Here is an 18,820-nt window from a genome sequence, read left to right as displayed (position 1 = left end):
AAAATATTCCCATCGGCCATCGCCGGCCCAAAAATCGCCGATTGACGATATATTTGTGCTAGAAAAGCAATAATGTGAGAACAGCTCCCCAGTCCTTTAAGCTCGAATTATACTTTGCCGTACAGCGGGTCGCGTGTCAAAAATAGCAGATCTACAAGCTCACAACGCGTCGCGGACATGACGCATTGTGAGCCTGTAGATCTGCTATTTTCGGCACGCGACCCTGTCGTACGACGGACTATACATTGGGCTGTAACACGTGCTGTGTCGGGTCAATGAAAAAAACGAGATGAGACGGCATGACTCTGTTTCTGCTGCCATGCACCAAGCTCACTCTCTCACTGACCAAACCTTTAGACAACAAAGAATTGTAAATCACTTCCATAGAGGATATTCTTTCAGGACTAAGCTTAGATCACAGGTTAGGAGATGAAGTGAAGTTGAAGCAGAGGAGCCTACCTCAATTTGCAGCAATGATGTGGCGAAACACACCCATCCAGGTCAACTTTTTTATATTCGGACAAATAATAAATCGTGGTGCTGTGGGATAAATCACCCGTCCAGGCCGCCCTCCCCTGTAACTAAAGGGACTTGCAGTGCGTCGGGTCGCGCGTGAATTCACATTTCAAATGGTATTGATTGACTACCTGGTGATATAAACATACAGTAAGCTGACACAAGTTTTAATATCCAGAATTGACAGCAGAAGTAAAGAATCAATTGCTTGATCTTGTAAGACCGGGGGACACACCTTAGTGCGTCATCAAGCTTGCAAATGCACAGAGAGGATTTGCAGAAACGGGAGCTTTAGTTTCAATTTCGTTTTTATATAAAAATATATATACAGCTGTCATCAAACGTACAGTAGCTGATAAACAGACAACTAGGAAAGCAAAACTATTCCCTATTTCCTCTGCTCTCCTCCACTTCATTCAGTAGCCCACCTACTGGGGAGGGGACTGGGTTTTGTAGCCTAGACTCGTCAGAAATAAGCGCAATAAACTATTGAAATGTTTTGAAATCTATCTCATACTCATAAGGACTATTTGGAATAAGACACTTGCAACACTGATTTACTTACTGATTTACTTTTTAGCCCAGGGGCGAAGAGTCGTACACCATCGTCCGGGGAGGCACAAAGCGAGGAAAGGAGCGCTTGCTCGATAACCGTGGGTTTACCTACACAAAGCACAAGACGGTGACGACGCCATCGGAATACACCACGTGGCGTTGCACCGAACGTGCTTTCAAGTGCAACGTCACAGTGAAGCAGGTTGGGGATTGTTTTGTGCCTGTGGGCAGACTTCACCACATCTGTCGCAGTGAAACGCCTGCCGTTGCCAATAAGGTAAATTAACTAGTGATTTTGTGTGTGTATAATGTGTAGACAAACCAAACTGACCAACTGATATTGCTAATATAATCGTCCGGTTGAGGGGGGTTGAGGGGGTGTCGCCCCCCGTGACGCCGGGCCTGTTCCTAGCTAGGAGACTTTATCATGATTTCTAATGTTGCGCTTGTCTTCAGAGTCTCTGATTTTTGTTTTTCTCTAAATGTTCACCAATTAGGAGAACTAGAAGCGTCTAGCCCTTCGGGTTGCCGAGGGTCTAGTCGGGGACCGGCCTACACAGGAACGATGTAAATAGGGAATGAATGCTCCACCCTTTAAATCAAACCCCATTATACCTGTTGTCATAGGACCCGTTTTGGCCATCTGTTTGCCTGTGTCCATTTATGCCCATCTGTGTGTGCATTTATGCCCATATATGGAGCTATCTGTGTCTGTGATATATGGACATCTCTGTATGTGTCTGGGTGTGTCCCTTTTATGCCCGTATATGGAGATCTCTGTGTCTGTCTGTGTCCATTTATGCCCATTATCCTAAAGGAGTTCGCTATAAACAATGTTGTCAGTAATGCCCTTGTCATTATCCACAATGAAAACTTTTACAGCGCTGGCTCTCTTTCCTCTAGAGAAGGCTGTGTAGAGTTGGCCATGAGCGAACACAGGTTTAGGCAAGTAGATGCCAACTCGTTCATTCTCTTGGCCCTGACCCTTATTGATTGTAACAGAGAATGCTAAGCGGATAGGGAACTGTCGTCTAATGAAGGTGAAGGGAAGCTCACCTCTGTCATAGTGAGGTATTCTTGGTAGGAAGATTGTTTCACCCCTGTTTGTGCCTACTGCAATCTCACACTCAATGACTCTGTCCATCATTTGCATTACCACCATTCTGGTGCCATTCTTGAGAGCAGCTTGACTGGTGCGCCTACTTTCAATTTGAGGTTATGATCAGGGATTCAACATAACACTGGCATTGATGAATCTGGAGATCTCATCCCTGTCTTCAATATCGAGAGTGCCAACATCAACTCCTTTATGGACGTATTTGTACAGGTACTTGATGGTACGGAAGGAGCCAACAAATTCAACATTGATGTGGCATTTATATTTAAGTAGGACCCAAGCGTTGTAAGGAACGACCCACCTGCTGTCAAACAGAAAGTCATTCTTCTTATGGGTGTGACCGACAATGGGCCGTCTGTACTCTGGGTAGCCATGACCATCATGAGGAAGTCGTGTGTTGGCACAGAAGTTTTTAGGGAATTTCTTAGTACAGATACCATTGACCATGCAGGGGCTGTTAGGGTAGGCCGGGCCACAGGGTCCATGTAGCATGAATCGACACACCAGCTCATACAGCTCTGGCTCCTTTTGTTTGTCAGGTATGTCTGCTCTAATTATTTGATCGATGTCATCAACAGTCAAAATCTCATGTAGGAGCAGCAGTATGTGGGCATGTTTCAGTCCTCTCATCTGTCCTTCAATAGTGTGTATTCTAGCCTTCATCTTCCCAAAGACGCCGAGCTTTGTGTCGTGGAGGAGCTCATCCAAACTCCTTTTGAAAACTTTGTTAACAATGTCTGGTCTGTCAGTGGGCTGCTGTCCTGGAAAGATGTTACTCCGTACACCTTCACTCCTTGCGTTTGACGTCATGGTAATGAAGAGGTCAAACCTTCTATATCTGGCTGCTATGGCAAGGGCATCTTGAAAGCGCTTGAATTGGTATCTGGGGCTACCAGTGTGTGAGCCTGGAAGAATTATCTGTTGACCAATCCTGGTGGCCTCAGTCTGTCCTGGCTGTGCTTGCTGTGCAGTTAGGGCATCATCCAGACCTGAATACTGGTGGGCCCTGTACTTGTCTTGTTGTTCCCTACTCCTGTAGAATTTCATCCGGCAACTTTCAATTTTGGAGTATTGATCACAGAAGTATTCTTGAGTAAGTCTCCCTGACTTCAGAAGGGTGTTGAAAGAATTAGTTCTTTGTTGTAGATGGAATCTGAAGAACTCCTGAAGAGTGACTTTGCCTCTGGCTGAATTTGCATTAACCTTGAGGATGGGATTGTCGATGCTGAAGCCAGCATCTCCATATGGCAAGATCAAGGGATAGGCAGCTGGGTCATACATAGGGTGGAGTGAATTGATATGTGTAGTTTGTCTGTGATTAGGTGCATCAGCTGGAGTTCTGTACAGAACAATGTCTCGAGGTTGTGTCTGGTCTCCTGGTGCAAAAATAACAACGTCAGGGACATCAGGAACACTGTCTCCTCCTCCGTCTGCTCCTCCTGTCTGGCCAGCAGATGTTGACTGTCCCATCTGATCCCCTGTCATAGTTTTATGCCCATATATGGAGATCTCTGTATCTGGTTGTCTGTGTCCCTTTATGCCCATAATGGAGATCTCTGTATCTGTCTGTGCCTTCGACTGTGTTGCAGACACAGTGCCGGTTCCCCCTTTAATGCAAACCCCATTATACCTGTTGTCATTGGACCCGTTTTGACTTTATTATGGAGATCTCTGGATCTGTCTGTCTGTTTCCCTTTCATGCCCATATATGGGGATCTATGTATCTGTTTGTATGTGTCCTTTTATGCCCATATATGGCATATATCTCTGTCGCTTTTTGTTTGTTTCTTCTTTAAGCAGAATATGCAGCCTGCATAAATCTGCATCATTCAAGTCATCATCCCAGTCCCACGCTTTGTTGCTCTTTTCTTTTTTGTAGCGGGAGAGTTCAGCTTGAGTTTTTTTGGAGAACTTGTTTTTTGTTGGTCTTGTGCTGTTGATTTAGCTTGTCTTATGTTTGTCTCCCCCGTCTGCACCTCATCCAACTCAGATCTTGACTGATCCTTGTTTTCTTCAGTAAAAGCAGCACAGTTAATTAATTCTTCATCACCGATCTCATCAAAAAAACTGTCTCCTCCTCTGTCTGCTCCTCCTGTCTTCCCACCAGATGTTGACTGTTCCATCTTCTCCCCAGGAACACTGGCCCTCATTTATCAACGCGGTGTAGACCAAATAATGGGCGTACGGCGAGATCACCGCAATTTTCGGCATTTATCAATATATCCTGACGTGGGCTTTATCCTACGGTACGCTGAGATCTCACGTCTGGTCGGGACCAGTTGTTGACGTTGGCTGCACCCGTTTATTCCATCCTAGACCTGCGGAGCAGCATTGTTTGACTGTCTGAGAGGCATTGGACACCTAATCCACTCATAAATCTGTATATCTACACTAATAAATAATCCCTGTGAAAATATAACATTTTATAAAGTAATTTAAACAAACTGCTTTAACAGTCATTCAGATAAGATTGTAGATCTGTCTGTATTGAAAATAGCAGATCTACAAGCTCACAAGCCAGCAACGCGTTGTGAGCTTGTAGATCTGCTATTTTCAAAATATACGGGCGCTTTCTGCGAGAGCACTCTTCTGCGCGAGCACCGGTCTAACAGGCGGCGCTGCTGTTATATTTTCATGGCCACCGGGAGATCAGACATTTAACCCATGGTCCAATACACACCAGCCTTCATTCATTAATGTTCTCTCCAGGCTATCTCTCATTAATGCGGAGCGGGACGGGACTCGCCCGTCCGACGGTCCGAGTCTCACTGGGAAATGGGAATAGCCTACATGACGGCTTTATTTTAGTGTAACTCGAACGCGCACTGCTCGGTATGGGTTAAATAAATTAATATACAAACGTATTCCATTCATGGGATGTGATTGGTATCATAATATGTCATTCATGTAGGCTACAAGCCTACGTGACAATTAGATTGTACCGCTACGGTGTGTGTGTGTGTGTGTGTGTGTGTGTGTGTGTGTGTGTGTGTGTGTGTGTGTGTGTGTGTGTGTGTGTGTGTGTGTGTGTGTGTGTGTGTGTGTGTGTGTGTGTGTGTGTGTGTGTGTGTGTGTGTGTGTGTGTGTGTGAGAGAGAGGTGTGTGGCGAGGCGAAGCGAAGCGATCGGGGGAAACTATTTCTTATTGGCTTTTCATGTCTTTGGTCGTATTCTGGTTCGTCTTCATGTCGTAAAATCGGGGCGTTTTGAGAATATTTAAGGGCGTGTTATTTAAATGACGCTCGGTTTCAGCCGTGACATTTATCAACGCTGGGACCAAGTGTACGCTCGGATCAGCTGTGTAGGATGCGTTGATAAATGTGACTTCGACGTTGGTGTACGGCCGAATATATGGAAAAATATACGCCGGTTTATACGCTGCGTTGATAAATGAGGGCCACTGTCTCCTCCTCCGTCTGCTCCTCCTGTCTGGCCAGCAGATGTTGACTGTCCCATCTGATCCCCAGCAACAGCATTATTAGCTTTCCATTTCGCATCCCAATCGAGTTTTGTAATTCTTTGGTTCATTTTTCTTTTTTCCTGCTCCAGTTTTTGTATATAAAGAAGGACTTGAGTCGATGTCTTGAAGGCCTGCTCCTGCAATTCCTTCCGGCTTTCCATGAACTTGCACTGATAATTTAGAAGTACCAAGTTGTTACGAATTATTTCTCCTTCACCGGGGTTTAGCTTTGGTGGCTTTTCTGGAGTACTCATTTTTTTGAGAGCTGCTTATAGACTATATGCAGAGGTCTGTCAAGAGTGCTGGACTTAGCTTAGAAGCCGGCTTATATACTTTCATCTGACACGTATGCCACGTGATGTCAGAGCCCTTTATGGTGTGATGTCACAATGAGTCAGCGCTTGCGCGAGAAGTGATTGGCAGGTGAGATTGACCACCCGGAAGTAAATTTGGTCAGGACTCTGCATATGGAGATTCCGAACCTTTCGCGTTGGTTCCGGAAAACCGCATATCGGGTCGGGTCGAGGCCTAGCTAAGATCGTAGGCAAAGGTCTGAGCTATCTGTGTGCGAAATTTGGAGTCTGTAGCACCAACCATGTGCTGTCAGGGCTCATCCATGCGATTTGGCCCAATTCGGCCTCGGCTTCAATTAGTAGTCACGAATATGCCCAGAATAGGGACGCTAGGGTTGATTGTGTGGTTGATAATGCTTAATGTCTCACTAGCATGTACACAGCATGCTGCTGATGTTTGACACCCTGTTGGATGAAAACTAACATTCTCTCTTCTCACCCTGGAAGCACATTGGAAGAGTTCTTGCACGGAAACTCTCACTTTATGATGCAGATTTGATTCTTTTCTCTCTCTCTCTCCCATCTTTTGTCCCATCATTCTGTATCATTCCTTTCTTTCTCCGCTCTATTCTTCCCTCTGTGTTTTCCCTTCCATACACCCCTCTACCACCCTCACCCCCGCCCTCAGGCCGCTGGAGACCCAGCCTCACCACAGAGAAGCTGGTACGTCACTGTGTGTTTAAAACGCTGTAGAAACGGGGTCTGCTGCGTGCTGCGAAGCGCTCGCGTGCAAATGTGTCACCCCAACGTGACATGTTCAAAACATCTGCACACTTTCGTATGGGTTCACTTATTGGCCCGGTTTTATTTTAGATGTGATATTTCATCCAAAATAATGATACTTCCTTGGATGTGATCGCTAAGAATGTTGCTGGTATTGAGTATTGATAGTGTTAGATAGTTATAGTAGGGTCATAATACAATGACATCAGTATTATGACGTCACTAGAATGGCATTATGCACTATGACGTCACTAAATGGCATTTCTCCATTGAAATTACCCCAAAAACGGGGGGAATAATATTAATAACTAGAAAAAGTGCTCCTCGGAGCACAAGTCTCCGCCAGCAGACTTGTGTTGGGAATGTTGGGAATGTTCTAATTCTTATGTTCTAATTCTTACAAAAAATAGAACATGTTACTGTGTCATAGTAACATGACACAAGTGTCCTATCCGTCCTGTCTGTGTAAGTGTCCTATCCGTCCTGTCTATAAGTGTCCTATCCGTCCTGTCTATGTAAGTGTCCTATCCGTCCTGTCTGTGTAAGTGTCCTATCTGTCCTGTCTGTGTAAGTGTCCTATCTGTCCTGTCTGTGTAAGTGTCCTATCCAATTGTCACAGTATCCGCCATTCTGCTGGCGGAGACTTGTGCTCCGAGGAGCACTTTTTCTAGTTCATACTTTATTCTAAACTATTGAAATGTTTTGAAATCTATCTCATACTCATAAGGACTAGTTGGAATAAGACACTTGCAACACTGATTTACTTACTGATTTACTTTTTAGCCCAGGGGCGAAGAGTCAGATGAGACCGAAGAGGCAGAGGCAGATGCAGTCTCTTACACCATCGTCCAGGGAGGCACAAAGCGAGGCCACGAGCGCTTGGTTGATAACCGTGGGTCCCTCTCGCATCCCCCCCCCCTCCCCCCCGGCCGCGAGGAAGCTGAGGACCTGGAACAGACCGGCGAGGCTTCCTCCCGGCCCCACCCCCTGGCCACAAGGAAGCTGAGGCACAAAGCGAGGCCACGAGCGCTTGGTTGATAACCGTGGGTCCCTCTCAGCGCATCCCCTCCCCCCCGGCCGCGAGGAAGCTGAGGACCTGGAACAGAGCGGCGAGGCTTCCTCCCGGCCCCACCCCCTGGCCACAAGGAAGCTGAGGACCTGCAGAAGACCGGCGAGGTAAAAGTGACAAATGAAAATGCACCGTGATATGTTGTTAGCTTGTAGATCTGTGTCCTCAACCCAGTCAAAGAGGTCGCCGGCAGCTTGGAGAAATTTATTGTAAATTACTCACAAGTTGAAGAAACCATCCGCGTCAAGTCCAATGCTGTGGTCCAGTTCATTCTGAAGAGGAAAAAAACAGAATGGACCAGTTTTGCTACGACAAATGAAGTGAGAGTCCATTTTGATCCCAGCCGGCCAAGAATCAAACTTTCTGGTGCGCGTCTCCATGTCCAGAAATCCAAGGCCTCCCTACAAAGTTTGGTGGCAGCTCTCTGCACTGATGCACACACAGTGGACAAGCCTGGGGCTAAGAAGTACTTCCTGTCTCAAGAGAAAAAGTTCCTTACGTATATCGTTGACTGCGTGGTGGTGCTTCAGCAGGACAAGGAAGAGGAGTATGATGAAGATGAAGACGGCTATGAGGAAGAAGGCGGGGTGGGAGGATCGATCTACTGTGAAGTTAAGACGGCCTCGGGAGTCCTGGTCTCGGTCTCGAGGACTGATATCTGTAGCTTCAGGGTGGATGCTGTAGTCAATGCTGCCAACGAGGAATTGAAGCACATCAGAGGTGTAGCTCTGGCGCTGCTCAAGGCCGCTGGGCCACAACTCCAGAAACTCTGCGATGACTACATTGCCACGAATGGACGTCTGCGACCTGGGGATGCCATTGTGACAGATTCAGGCAACCTGCCATGCAAGTATGTTGTTCATGCTGTCGGCCCTCGGTTCTCTGATTCAGACAGGAAGACGGCAGTGTCACGGCTAAACCTGGCCATTCAGGAGAGCCTGAGGCAGGCGGCGGTGAACAACTGCTCTACTATTGCCGTGCCGGTAGTGAGTTCTGGGGTGTTCGGCTTCCCTCTTGAGCTTTGTGCTGAAACCATTGCTCAGGCTGTACGGGAATACTGCAATACTGAGAAAGCTCCCGGTTTGCTGACTGAGATCCACCTGACGGACAATAATGACCAGGCTGTGAGGGCTCTTGCCAAGGCTGTTAACAAGAAGTTCATAGACCTCCAGCCAAAGATGACTCTACCACGACAGGGAGGCAGCAGACATGCTGGATATTCAAGGTATAAATAAAGTGAATTCATTTACAATCATTTGGATAGTCTTGTGTAGAAGACATGTATACTACCAGGTTGTTTCTTTGCTTTGGTCTTGAACAAAGTTTAGAGGCTGCAAAAAAGAAATTAAAGGCTGAACCATGTATCCTCAAAATAATACTATATTAATGGTGGGGAAAATTAATAAATGTTTATTTCTTTTATGTTTAACAGTTCTTTCATTCATATGTTTATTTATTTTAATCGTATCTTACAAAAGAAATCCAAATAGATGCTATGCTACTACAGTTCTGCAGCACATTTAATCTCCAATTTTCTTGTTATTTTTCAATTTCTTCTCCCAGTGCGCATCAGGGACGAGGACAGTGGGGAGCCAGAGGACAATCAGGGTCCAGGAATCTGACAGCCAGCGGACACTGGGGCAGGGGGAGAGGACAAGGAGGATCTGGAGGGAAAGAGGGCCAACAGGGACCCAGAGGAGCTCCTAGCCCCAGAGGACACCTTCGGTCTGGTGGGGAAGACAGAGGGTAAGGGAAAAGGCTTGTCCTATACTTAGTGTTATAATTGCGCTACTGCTATGAGTAATCTGAGGACCTGGAACAGACCGGCGAGGCTTCCTCCCGGCCCCACCCCCTGGCCACAAGGAAGCTGAGGCACAAAGCGAGGCCACGAGCGCTTGGTTGATAACCGTGGGTCCCTCTCAGCGCATCCCCTCCCCCCCGGCCGCGAGGAAGCTGAGGACCTGGAACAGAGCGGCGAGGCTTCCTCCCGGCCCCACCCCCTGGCCACAAGGAAGCTGAGGACCTGCAGAAGACCGGCGAGGTAAAAGTGACAAATGAAAATGCACCGTGATATGTTGTTAGCTTGTAGATCTGTGTCCTCAACCCAGTCAAAGAGGTCGCCGGCAGCTTGGAGAAATGTATTGTAAATTACTCACAAGTTGAAGAAACCATCCGCGTCAAGTCCAATGCTGTGGTCCAGTTCATTCTGAAGAGGAAAAAAACAGAATGGACCAGTTTTGCTACGACAAATGAAGTGAGAGTCCATTTTGATCCCAGCCGGCCAAGAATCAAACTTTCTGGTGCGCGTCTCCATGTCCAGAAATCCAAGGCCTCCCTACAAAGTTTGGTGGCAGCTCTCTGCACTGATGCACACACAGTGGACAAGCCTGGGGCTAAGAAGTACTTCCTGTCTCAAGAGAAAAAGTTCCTTACGTATATCGTTGACTGCGTGGTGGTGCTTCAGCAGGACAAGGAAGAGGAGTATGATGAAGATGAAGACGGCTATGAGGAAGAAGGCGGGGTGGGAGGATCGATCTACTGTGAAGTTAAGACGGCCTCGGGAGTCCTGGTCTCGGTCTCGAGGACTGATATCTGTAGCTTCAGGGTGGATGCTGTAGTCAATGCTGCCAACGAGGAATTGAAGCACATCAGAGGTGTAGCTCTGGCGCTGCTCAAGGCCGCTGGGCCACAACTCCAGAAACTCTGCGATGACTACATTGCCACGAATGGACGTCTGCGACCTGGGGATGCCATTGTGACAGATTCAGGCAACCTGCCATGCAAGTATGTTGTTCATGCTGTCGGCCCTCGGTTCTCTGATTCAGACAGGAAGACGGCAGTGTCACGGCTAAACCTGGCCATTCAGGAGAGCCTGAGGCAGGCGGCGGTGAACAACTGCTCTACTATTGCCGTGCCGGTAGTGAGTTCTGGGGTGTTCGGCTTCCCTCTTGAGCTTTGTGCTGAAACCATTGCTCAGGCTGTACGGGAATACTGCAATACTGAGAAAGCTCCCGGTTTGCTGACTGAGATCCACCTGACGGACAATAATGACCAGGCTGTGAGGGCTCTTGCCAAGGCTGTTAACAAGAAGTTCATAGACCTCCAGCCAAAGATGACTCTACCACGACAGGGAGGCAGCAGACATGCTGGATATTCAAGGTATAAATAAAGTGAATTCATTTACAATCATTTGGATAGTCTTGTGTAGAAGACATGTATACTACCAGGTTGTTTCTTTGCTTTGGTCTTGAACAAAGTTTAGAGGCTGCAAAAAAAAAATTAAAGGCTGAACCATGTATCCTCAAAATAATACTATATTAATGGTGGGGAAAATTAATAAATGTTTATTTCTTTTATGTTTAACAGTTCTTTCATTCATATGTTTATTTATTTTAATCGTATCTTACAAAAGAAATCCAAATAGATGCTATGCTACTACAGTTCTGCAGCACATTTAATCTCCAATTTTCTTGTTATTTTTCAATTTCTTCTCCCAGTGCGCATCAGGGACGAGGACAGTGGGGAGCCAGAGGACAATCAGGGTCCAGGAATCTGACAGCCAGCGGACACTGGGGCAGGGGGAGAGGACAAGGAGGATCTGGAGGGAAAGAGGGCCAACAGGGACCCAGAGGAGCTCCTAGCCCCAGAGGACACCTTCGGTCTGGTGGGGAAGACAGAGGGTAAGGGAAAAGGCTTGTCCTATACTTAGTGTTATAATTGCGCTACTGCTATGAGTAATATGCATGGTAATAAATACAGTAGTAGTATTAGATTAACTAGTAAGTACTTGTCTCGTTTCCTGGCAGCATCCCCTCTACACCAAATTTGCTCTGAAATTAGCCAATCTACAAGCTCACAACACGTCACAATAGGTTGTGACTTATAGATTTGCTATTCATGGCGAATCTTACTCTATTTTTGCTATGTTCGCCTATTATGACTTTCCCAGAATAGGTTGCCTAGTGTTTAAGTGGTTTACTTCTCCAATGTGTTGACATCATTGTTCAGTTCTTTTGTGATTTGTCACAGGTATAGGAGACTGGACCATGAAAGAGACCTTGAAACCACACACACAAGAAGGGCTGAAGATTTGTCTCAGAAAGGGAAACATCCAGGAGCAGGATGTAAGGACATACAGTGTGCATATTTCATCCTAGAATATATCCTGTGCACCGGACTCTTTTCTCAACTGACATTTGTGCCTACCTAACCCTAACCCTTGTGTTGTGGAAATTCTATAAGTGTGAGGTGTAGTCAAATAAGTAAATTCCACAGAACGGGTACAAAATGTGATGATTCAAAGTTAGTTTATTGGGAGCTCTTAAGAGAACAGAACACATCATACAATCACTCAGATTGTCAAATCCTGTTCAAATCTGTTTACCTTGTTATATAGTAATAAACATACCGGCGTAATTTACAGCAAATGGGAGTATTATTCGCTTTACCTTCTGGCTATCATTTGGCAAGCATTCTAATAAACCTCATTGTTAGCTGAATATGGTGCTCAACCTACACAACCTACCACAACTGTGGTTGTCATATGCTGCAAAATATAAAGGTAAATTATACTTAATGAATGTTTTCTATCACACTCGGTTCCCAGACTGATGTCATTGTCAACACCATCTCTGAAAACCTAAACCTGGACTCAGGAGCTGTTTCCAAAGCGATTCTGGAGACAGCCGGCCCGAGACTCCAGTCTGCGGTCAAACAAGAAGCCGGTTACGGTGATATCATTGTAATAGCTGGATTTAACCTGAAGTGTCAAAAGGTCTTCCATATCATCTGCCCCCTCTGGGACAACAGGGCCGGGCAGGCAGAGGAGGTGAATGGTGTAGTTATAGAAAGAAGGTCTGGGGAACAATTCATTGTTTAACCTAATCCCAGATGAAGTCAAACTTTATTCGTCCCTAATGATAAATTGTTGGCGCAATGCCTCAAGCACAAAAAAATACAACATATGGTATTTTTCTGTATAAAAGGAACACAAGAGACATACAGTATAACCTGCGACCTCAAGGGAAATATTTTGTTATAATGACAATATTCTACCCACTCTTTCCTGTACAGTCCAGTAAACTTGAAATACTTTTGAAGAAAAAAGAACTGACCTTGCTTTCCTCAGTTGCTTACATCACCCATTTTCCCACTTTTCTCTTTTGATTAGATTACATATGAATGTTACTGATAACATTCATAATATTATGATAAGTTTCTGATATTTGTTTTCATAAACCTGCGCATGTGCGAATATTGTCATTTTACAACTTCAATCAATAATGTTGATGCTGTCGTTCTGTTCCAGAAATTAAAATCCATCATCAGATATTGCCTGGAAGAGGCAGAGAAGCTCAGAATGGCGTCAGTGTCTTTCCCAGCGATTGGCACTGGTAACAAGGGTTTCCCTAAATCTCTGGTGGCCAGACCCCTGCTGGAGGAGGTTCACATCTACAGCCAGAGGAGAACACCCCAGTATCTGAGGGAGGTGGCCGTGGTACTGCACCCTAGTGACACCCTAGCGACTGTGGAAGTGAGTTCCTACATTTCATCTCAATTCAGTTAGTTCATCTTTAAGTCTAGTTTATGCTTTGTCAATATTTTCTTGACACTTAACCCATTAAGACCTGAGGCCAATTCTACAAATGCCTTCTAGATCAGTAGTTCTCACACTTTCAAGATGTTTAAATTCAAAATGGCAGATGTACAAGCTCGCAGCGCGGCACAAAGTGACGCGCTGTGAGCTTGTATATCTGAAATCCTTTGAATAGCCAATGCTAAAATCTAAAATGACACAGATGCTTTCCCGGTTTTAACGGGTTTAGCCTTTAGTTCAACTCGAGTGTTTGTGTATAGCCCTTAATCACTGTTAAAGTCTCAACAGGCTTCACTGGCCCAAATTTAACAAAGGAAACAAAATTACACACTGCCATTCATTCAAACTGATTCAACTCAACGCAGATCAGTTTCATTCATCGATTCATCGTTTAAATCATCGATTTGATAAAAATGGATTCTAATAATTTGACTGTGCATTCATATTGCACAAGTATACACTGGACTAAAAACATGCAGAGCTATGGAGACTCTACAGTACGTACTGTATCATACAATGAGACGGACCCACACTAAGGTCTGTCTGTCTTATTTACAGTATGCTATCTAAAAGTAGAAATAACCATCCTCTTAGCATTGCCACCTTTCCAGAACTTGTCAGTTTTTGTTATTGTCCCGTTCTTGTTTGTCAGAGTTATACCAGAGAGTTCAAAGGTCAGAAGCCGGGAAATCATCAGGGAGCACGTGCTTTTGACCCATCATCACCCTCTAAATCTACTGTACAATCCCAGCAGACCACTGGTAAGATTTTCCACCCTGAAAACATTTATTTTCTTTCTTTATTGATGGGTAAAGTTAGGGTTTAGCACATTTTGGACCTACATAGGACAGGTATGTGCCTAGAGGTGGAGGTCTAAACCACTCAGCTAATACTATCTACACATTGCGTTTGACCTCCATTCACTGCATCACTGTAAGGTTTTCTTTGCATGTATGCATTTACTTTACTGGAACAATCGTAGTCTCTTTGACACCAGTTGTTGATGGAAAATAATTGCTACTCAATCAGTTTCTTCTTCTCAGCTGGTCAGGAGAATTGAACCTGGACCCTTATTTACCAAGCCTGACTCTCTTCTCTTGTCCCGTAACACTTTTGTCTGTGTGTGTGTGTGTGTGTGTGTGTGTGTGTGTGCGTGTGTGTGCGCGTGTGCGTGTGCGCCAGCATCCTTCAGCCAGGTGTCATCCCCCTCTCTCGGTGTGTACCAGATGAAGATGGGTCAGCTAAACTTAGAAGTCTCATCTGGAGACATCACTAAGGACAACAGTGATGTTATTATCAACTCCTCCAATAAGGACTTTAACCTCAAAATGGGTGACTATGACCTTTAATCATTAAACTCTTTGGTGAGAGTTAGGGGGGTCACTATACAGACTTCTACTCTAGTCAATATACCGTTGTTGTCTTGATTCATGGCGATTATCAACAAATAAGGAATAGAGGAAAGAGAGCTTGTGTTGCACAATATTAGTTGCTTGTTTCTGTCAGGGTGTGAGACAGAAGTGTAGGTGAAAACGCTGAAACGACGAGGGTATTTAAATTCAAGGGTATTTAATAAGAAATAAACAGGATACACAAGGAAGCAAACTGGAAAACTTAACTATTATGGGAAACACTAAACTAATGACATGTAGATACAGATCTGGAACAGACAAACTCACAGATGACAAAAAGTAATAAACTGGCAATGAACACACTCAAACACAGGGCTTAGATAGACACAGGACTAGACACGGGTGAACTCAAAGACAAATTAATACAGGGGGATTGGCTGGGGTACAACAGGACGCTGGTGGAGAACACTTATCAAAGGGTAGGTGAGACAAGACAGGCAACAGCTACAAGGAGAACAGGAAACACTGGGACGATACCACTAAATAAGGTACAAGGAGACAGATCCTGACAGTTCAAAAGGTCAATATTGTGTCATTTTGATCTAGGTGTTTCCAAGGCCATTTTAGACAGCGCTGGATTTCAAGTGGAGTTGGAATGCTCAACGCTTGGTATGTTTTCATTTGATGATTTTTAATTTTTATAATGTGAACCATAGAAGGGCTGCAGATTATCAGTAAATGAGGGCAAATAATTAAAAAGACACTGCTCTTGATGGACAAACTATAGACGTACATGTTTCAGCCACTGGAAATGCCATTGTAAAATTATACAATATATCTATCTATCTATCTACAGTAAATCCATATAGATGCAGTATATAGATGTGTTTATCTATCAATTATGTAGTATTTCTTCTGAAAATAGCTTCTGTTAATCATTGTGTTTGCCATTCACTTTCTGCCTTTCTGCAGTTAGTTCTCCTAGTCACCAGTCATCATCCATGATACTGACATCAGCCGGATCTCTCCCTAGTCGACACATTCTCCATATCATAGGGCAGAATGATCCTGCCAGGGTCAAAGATGTGGTCTGCCATGTGCTGAAGTACTGTGAAGAACAGAAATTCACCTCCGTCGCCTTCCCTGCCCTTGGAACAGGTCTGTTTACTGCTCTACACTATGCCACGTTGAGGTGACATCATTATCACATTATGCATTCCAATTCCAATTATATAATACAGTATAACATACCCAGCCTTTATTTGACCTTGGTAAGGGGGGTGATAAAAGGAGAGGGTGATTAGCTTGTGCTTATTGGTCAACTGCTGTATAACCCCAAGGGCTGGTAAGGCAGCTGACCAATCAATGCAAGCTAAAGCCATATCTGGCCTAGGGGTTATACAGCACTTTAAGATTAAATTCTATCATAATGTGCAGATTTCATGAATGAGGTTGCATATGTGAGCATTGCTGCTCCATTCATTAACGCTCTCCACATCTTGTTTAGTGGCGGTTTGTGGCCTCATACAGTATGTAGCAGTTGGTGACAGTCATTTTGTGAGTCAAGTTGGCCACAGCCAACCTTGAAAGCAGTGGGGGAATGACGTGCCCATGGCTTTTCAACATGCGTGCCTACTAGATTCACCAATCTTCTAGCAAGGTCCCTGATTGTCTCTCTGTGTGTTCATTGTTCAAAATGTGTTCAGTGTGTCAGATCTGCCTGTTCATCAGTCATCCATATTTGTTAGTCTGTCCATTCATCTGTGTGTCTTTATCAGGTCAGGGAGGTGCCAGTCCCACAGCTGTGGCAGATGCCATGATAGATGCTGTGGTGGAGTTTGTGAGGAAGAAGCACCAGTGTTGTGTCCACACTGTGAAGATCCTGGTTTTCCAGACAGCCGTGATGAAGGAATTCCACAACAGCATGAGGAGGAGAGAAGGTCAGGACGTAGCGGAGAAGAACGTCTTGACCAAGATCGTGGGTATGTCACACAAGATGGGTTATTACTGCGAGGCTCTATAGGAGACTAGCTGTCTATTAAGTCACTTTCACAGTTGCACTGTATTATGTAACGCAACATTATTGTATATGAACAGAGATGTATAATCCCTTTGCTTCACAACAAAAAAGATTTGAAACATAAATATTAACAATATAATATTTCCTGAATGTGTATAAATGTATTTGGTAAAGTGTGTGTGTGTGTGTGTGTGTGTGTGTGTGTGTGTGTGTGTGTGTCATTGGAGGAAGAGGAGATATCTTACTAAATGCGTGGAATGGAAATGAAACTAGAGAATAATGATCTGACCCCAAGAGTTCATCATTTAGGAGAGAGAGAGAGAGAGAGAGAGAGAGAGAGAGAGAGAGAGAGAGAGAGAGAGAGAGAGAGAGAGAGAGAGAGAGAGAGAGAGAGAGAGAGAGAGAGAGAGAGAGAGAGAGAGAGAGAGAGAGAGAGAGAGAGAGAGAGAGAGAGAGAGAGAGAGAGAGAGAGAGAGAGAGAGAGAGAGAGAGAGAGAGAGAGAGAGAGGGGTGTCATTTCAATGTGTTTTCACACCCAGCAGAATATTGAAGCTACACACCGGTCCAAGTCAGAGCCTGAACTACACAAGGTAACTTTCAATTGATTGTAGCAGTGAGCCAAATGGGTTGCAATCTCTCCCCTACAGTGAAGCCGTAATCTGGGCCAAGAAAATGTCTTGACTCTACTCCACCTTTCAATTGACTATAACAGTAATCCTCAATGGTGATGTTGCAAGTATGACATGTAGCCTAATTACCTTGTCTTTCACCAACAGGAAATCTTATCAGAACTCCCAGGAGAAAGTCACAGGATTCCAAAAGGTACATTTTGATAAAGTTTGGAAGTCATCTTACTCTGGCAAAGATTTAATTGGGGAGAGATATTGATGTTGAACTTGAAAATTAAGATCTGCACCAGCCAAAGTATAGCCTCAAATTCACAGGCAGACTGTCACATAGCCTCAAATTCACAGGCAGACTGTCACATGGTTTGTTTCTTTCAGTTTCCCATGTCGGAGAAAAGTAAGAATGGAAGTATTATTTATCACTTTTTTAACACTTACGTGTTAGTGTATTATTTCTGTTTCATATCAACATAATTGTCTTCATTGCAGGTTGGCAGAGTGTGCCGTTTTTCTTTTTGCAATTTAGCGTTGCGTTTTCTTTTTGTTTCAGACTTTTGACCAATGCCCTGATGAGTCCTTTCTACTTGCATGGACAGCATGAGAGAGCTTTCAAAAGCACTGCCTTCTATCTGTCATCAAAGGTAAAAATAACTTTGTCAGTGCTAGTTATTTGTTGATTGATTATTCACGTTGTAAACGTGTGACTGACATATACTAGATAACCTCTGTAATGTCTACTGTCAGCCTGAGAGTTATTCGTCATTGTTTTGACTGCAGAAGCCGTTCAGAAGACATTCAGAGAGACAATGGAGAACCTGGTCAGCGCTGCCATCTCTGACCACTTCAAGCAGGCGCCTGGTAGAAGTGGTGGAGGGGGTTACAAGAAGAAGAGGACAACGCCTTGAAGCAAATCCAATGTTATTATTTGATCAAAACATTTTGTTAAGACTTGTCTTTTTTAGTTGTTTAACCCATTAGGACAGGGAACGCATCTGTGTCACTTAAGATTTATTCGGCTATTAAAAAAAACAGCAGATCTACAAGCTCATAGCGCTTCAGATATTCATTCAGATATTATAATACAACAAAAAGGCTAAATGGCACCATCAGCATCTTCAGTGATGTTGTAGTAGCCTACAGGTGTAAACGTGTGTTTACAAGAAAACATAAGAAGTGGGTTTCAGGTGAGCTGATTTGATTCTGAACAAAGCCAATACACACAGTTGTCAACAGTTTCAGTAAAATTGTTAATTTCTTAACTCATTAATAACATTTCATGTAATCATACAACAGGACAAAGGTGACACACTCAGCAGGGTACACAGCACTGCAGGGAGTTGCACCCTGGATCCAGCAGACGCTAGAAGTACTACTACCAGTGCTTGTTGGCTTTGTGACACACCACCATGTCTTACTTGCATGTGAAAACAGAAA

At 44.5% G+C, this 18,820-nt stretch overlaps 2 protein-coding genes across 2 annotated transcripts; both read left to right on the top strand.

Annotated features, from left to right (window-relative positions):
• Positions 1 to 3,539: 3,539 nt before the first annotated feature.
• On the top strand, positions 3,540 to 9,542 carry LOC311046921 (protein mono-ADP-ribosyltransferase PARP14-like; the record flags this gene model as incomplete). The annotated part of the gene is made up of 5 exons (XM_084059500.1): positions 3,540 to 3,549; positions 6,629 to 6,663; positions 7,507 to 7,756; positions 7,967 to 9,017; positions 9,356 to 9,542. The coding sequence occupies 5 exons, from the start codon at positions 3,540 to 3,542 to the stop codon at positions 9,540 to 9,542; spliced, it is 1,533 nt and encodes a 510-aa protein (XP_083915626.1).
• Positions 9,543 to 9,588: 46 nt separating this feature from the next.
• Positions 9,589 to 18,291, top strand: LOC311046820 (protein mono-ADP-ribosyltransferase PARP14-like; the record flags this gene model as incomplete). The annotated part of the gene is made up of 12 exons (XM_084059394.1): positions 9,589 to 9,618; positions 9,882 to 10,951; positions 11,290 to 11,472; positions 11,822 to 11,909; positions 12,399 to 12,620; positions 13,101 to 13,325; positions 14,041 to 14,149; positions 14,571 to 14,720; positions 15,347 to 15,409; positions 15,713 to 15,898; positions 16,519 to 16,722; positions 18,164 to 18,291. The coding sequence occupies 12 exons, from the start codon at positions 9,589 to 9,591 to the stop codon at positions 18,289 to 18,291; spliced, it is 2,658 nt and encodes an 885-aa protein (XP_083915520.1).
• Positions 18,292 to 18,820: the final 529 nt, after the last annotated feature.

The sequence above is a fragment of the Gymnoscopelus microlampas genome, assembly GCF_963454915.1.
Source record: "Gymnoscopelus microlampas genome assembly, chromosome: 1".
NCBI classification, from domain to species: domain Eukaryota; kingdom Metazoa; phylum Chordata; class Actinopteri; order Myctophiformes; family Myctophidae; genus Gymnoscopelus; species Gymnoscopelus microlampas.
The sequence above is the reverse complement of the archived record's forward strand: the minus strand, read 5'-3'. Positions and strand labels throughout refer to the sequence as shown.